Raw genomic sequence first — 2,976 nt, forward strand, 5'->3', positions numbered from 1 at the left:
TATTGCCAAATATTTTTTCCCAATCTGTAGGTTCTCTTTTGACTCTTTTGGAGAAGTCTTTGGAAGCACATAAAAATTTAATTTTTAGAAGGTCCCATTCATCTAGTTTCTTTTCTGCTGTTTGTGTATTTTGAGTTATGCTTGATAGTCTATTTATGCCTTATATTGTTGTTGTTGTAATATGTCATTGTGTTAGACTGGGTTCTCTAGAGCAATAAAATCAATAAAGCTTATATAGAGAGAGAAAGAGAAATTTATCTTAGGAAAATGGCTCACACACTTATAGAAGCTGGCAAGTCCAAAGTTCTTGGGTCAAATGTCAAGCTGGAGGCTTTTCCCGACTCATGAAGCTGCAGGGGCTGAGGAGCTCAAGGTTGGCAGGCAGTATACTGGCTTGACTCCAACAAATGACAAATCCAAGATCTCCAGGCCAAATGGTAGATTGTTCACTCACGGACAGTTGTAGGCAGCACAACAGAATCCCGATCCACAGAAGGGTATCTCTTTTCCGAGGATGTCCATAAATATACTGGAAGCAGGCCACACCCCTAGGGAAACGACTTTTCAATGGATTGGCTGCTCAAAACATATACATCTGATCCCATCATTGGAACAGCCCACATCACAGTTGCTTAAACCACACAGAATTGTGCTCCAGCCAAGTTGACACACAGCTCCAACTATCATAGCTGTTGAGTCGATTTTGACTCATAGCGACCATTCCTTGGGTTTCTGAGGCAGTATCACTATGGAAGTAGATTGCCTCATCTTCCTTCCAAGATGCCATATATTAGGACCCCTAAATTTGCCCCTATTTTTCCTTGAAGAACTCTATAGTTTTAGGTTTCACATTTAAGTCTTTAATCCATCTGGAGTTAGTTTTTGTGTATGGTGTGAGATATAGGTCTTGTTTCATTTTTCTGCAAATGGATATCCAGTTTTGCCAGCACCATTTATTAAATAAACATTCTCTTCCCCATTTAATGGATTTCAGCCCTTTGTCAAAGATCAACTGACCATAGGTCGATGGATCTATTTCTGGGTTCCCAATTCTATTCCATTGGTCTGTGTGTATGTCATTGTACCAATATCAGGCAGTTTTGACTTCTGTGGCTGTATAGTGGGTTTTGAGATCTGGCTGTGTGAGACCTCCTACTTTGTTCTGCTTCTTCAATAGTGCTTTGCATCTCCGGAGTCTCTTTCCTTTCCATATAAAAGTGATTGGTTTTTCCATATCCTTAAAGAATGTTGATGGGATCTGGATTGGGATTGCATTGAATGTATAGATTGCTTTGGGTAGAATTGACATTTTCACAATGTTCAATCTAATTATCCACGAGCATTGTATGTCTTTCCATCTATTTAGCTCTTTTGCGGTTTCTTGAAGTAGTGTTTCATAGTTTTCTTTGTGTAGGTCTTTTGTGTGTGTGTGTGTGTGTGTGTGTTTAAGTGTCCCCCTCAACTGTTTATCAGTCTCTGCTGATACCCTTAAAATCTCACTTACTTTCCTGCTTTCAATTTTTATCTCTATGCAGATTATATTGATGCTTCATTTGTTACACAAGTATGTCTTTGTGAGCTATAACTCTTAATTTTGAAATATCCCCAAATAATTTCCACTTTACCTTCCTTTTTTCTCCCAGTAGCTCTCCACTCTGCTGTCAGCTATCCATTCCTGAAATCCTACAGTCATTTTCCTTCTTCTATAATTAATTGCCAGTGTCCATTAATTTGATCTCTTCAGTGCTTCTCATGTGTTTCATTTTAATTTCCTCTGCAGCATCTATTTATTCATTTATTTAAGAAATATTTGTTAAAAATCTGTATGTGCAGAATTTTTTGCTCAGCAGGCACGAATTTTATGGTTTCCACATGAATAGCATTGTTCCTCAGTAAATACTTGTGGAATTACTCACCAAATGAACATATTTGGTTGAATCCTATGAAATTGTCATTGTCTAAGGTCTAAGTAGCCAAACATTAGCAATTTCAGCAACAGATATATTACCAGTAAGAACCATACCAATATGAAGGACAAAAGTGTATGTTAAGATACTCTTTAATACTATGTGTGTTAATGTTGGCTATAATTTTCTTTTATTAGAGTATAAAACATAACATTTCTCTTCTTTACCAACCAGGAAACAAGAAATTATCCAGAAACATATCCACAGCTGCCAAGGGATGAAACAGTGGAGAACCCTCATCTCCAGAAGCACATTTTGGAATTAGCAGCCATTCTGGATGTTCGAAACGTGTTCCTCGAGAATACCATAGATGACTATTAAAACAAAAACCCTCTTGTTGAAACAGTTTTTCATTTGCCACAGATTTTAAACGGTGCAGTTTTCTAGTGTAATGACAGACACATCGTGATGTTACTTAGTCTTTATTTTTTAATTTAGGACCACCATTTTAAAAACAAAACTGAAACAATTATTCAAAGTTTTAGGGTAACTGTTTTAAAATGCAATCTTTCAGGTCTTTTAAAAAAATGAGATTAATCTTGGAATTTTTAATTTTGGGTTTTGAGGTATGGATACTTATCCTACACTCAAAGAGTCACTATTCTCACCCTGAGAAGAGTTAAATCATTTATTTTTGTATAATGAGGAAAATCCAACTCTTATACTTGGACCTTAAATGTCTGGATTTGGAAAATATATAATTAAGATGACCCTAGCCAGCATGGACTACTGAAAATCAAGAACAGAGTCCTTCTGTAATAATATTTCTTTTCATTCCAAGTTAGCAGGTGGAAAAATGTGTGATTTTTTGGTGTATGATCAGACAGCTCCTGAAATCATTCATTTCCTTTAAATACTGTCAAAATTTCAGAAGCTGTGTGGGATTGATTTACATCTGGAGCTTGGGATGCTAAATATCACTTGGAATGTTTAAGTCCTGTGTTATCCTAAGACGTGTGTGTATTTTGCTTTCTTTGTGGTATTTGATTGATAGAAATTGACAAGAACA

At 36.3% G+C, this 2,976-nt stretch overlaps 1 protein-coding gene across 1 annotated transcript in view; it reads left to right on the top strand.

Annotated features, from left to right (window-relative positions):
- Positions 1-2,288, top strand: part of SCAI (suppressor of cancer cell invasion) — a 63,060-nt gene extending 60,772 nt beyond the window's left edge. The window contains exon 17 of the mRNA XM_042783045.1: positions 2,142-2,288. Within this exon, the coding sequence (XP_042638979.1) occupies positions 2,142-2,288 (147 nt within the window). The remainder of the gene's footprint in view (positions 1-2,141) is intronic.
- The last annotated feature ends 688 nt before the right edge of the window (positions 2,289-2,976 follow it).

This window comes from Orycteropus afer, unplaced genomic scaffold (assembly GCF_000298275.1).
Source record: "Orycteropus afer afer isolate SDZICR_OR568_19922 unplaced genomic scaffold, OryAfe1.0 scaffold00611, whole genome shotgun sequence".
Classification (NCBI taxonomy): domain Eukaryota; kingdom Metazoa; phylum Chordata; class Mammalia; order Tubulidentata; family Orycteropodidae; genus Orycteropus; species Orycteropus afer.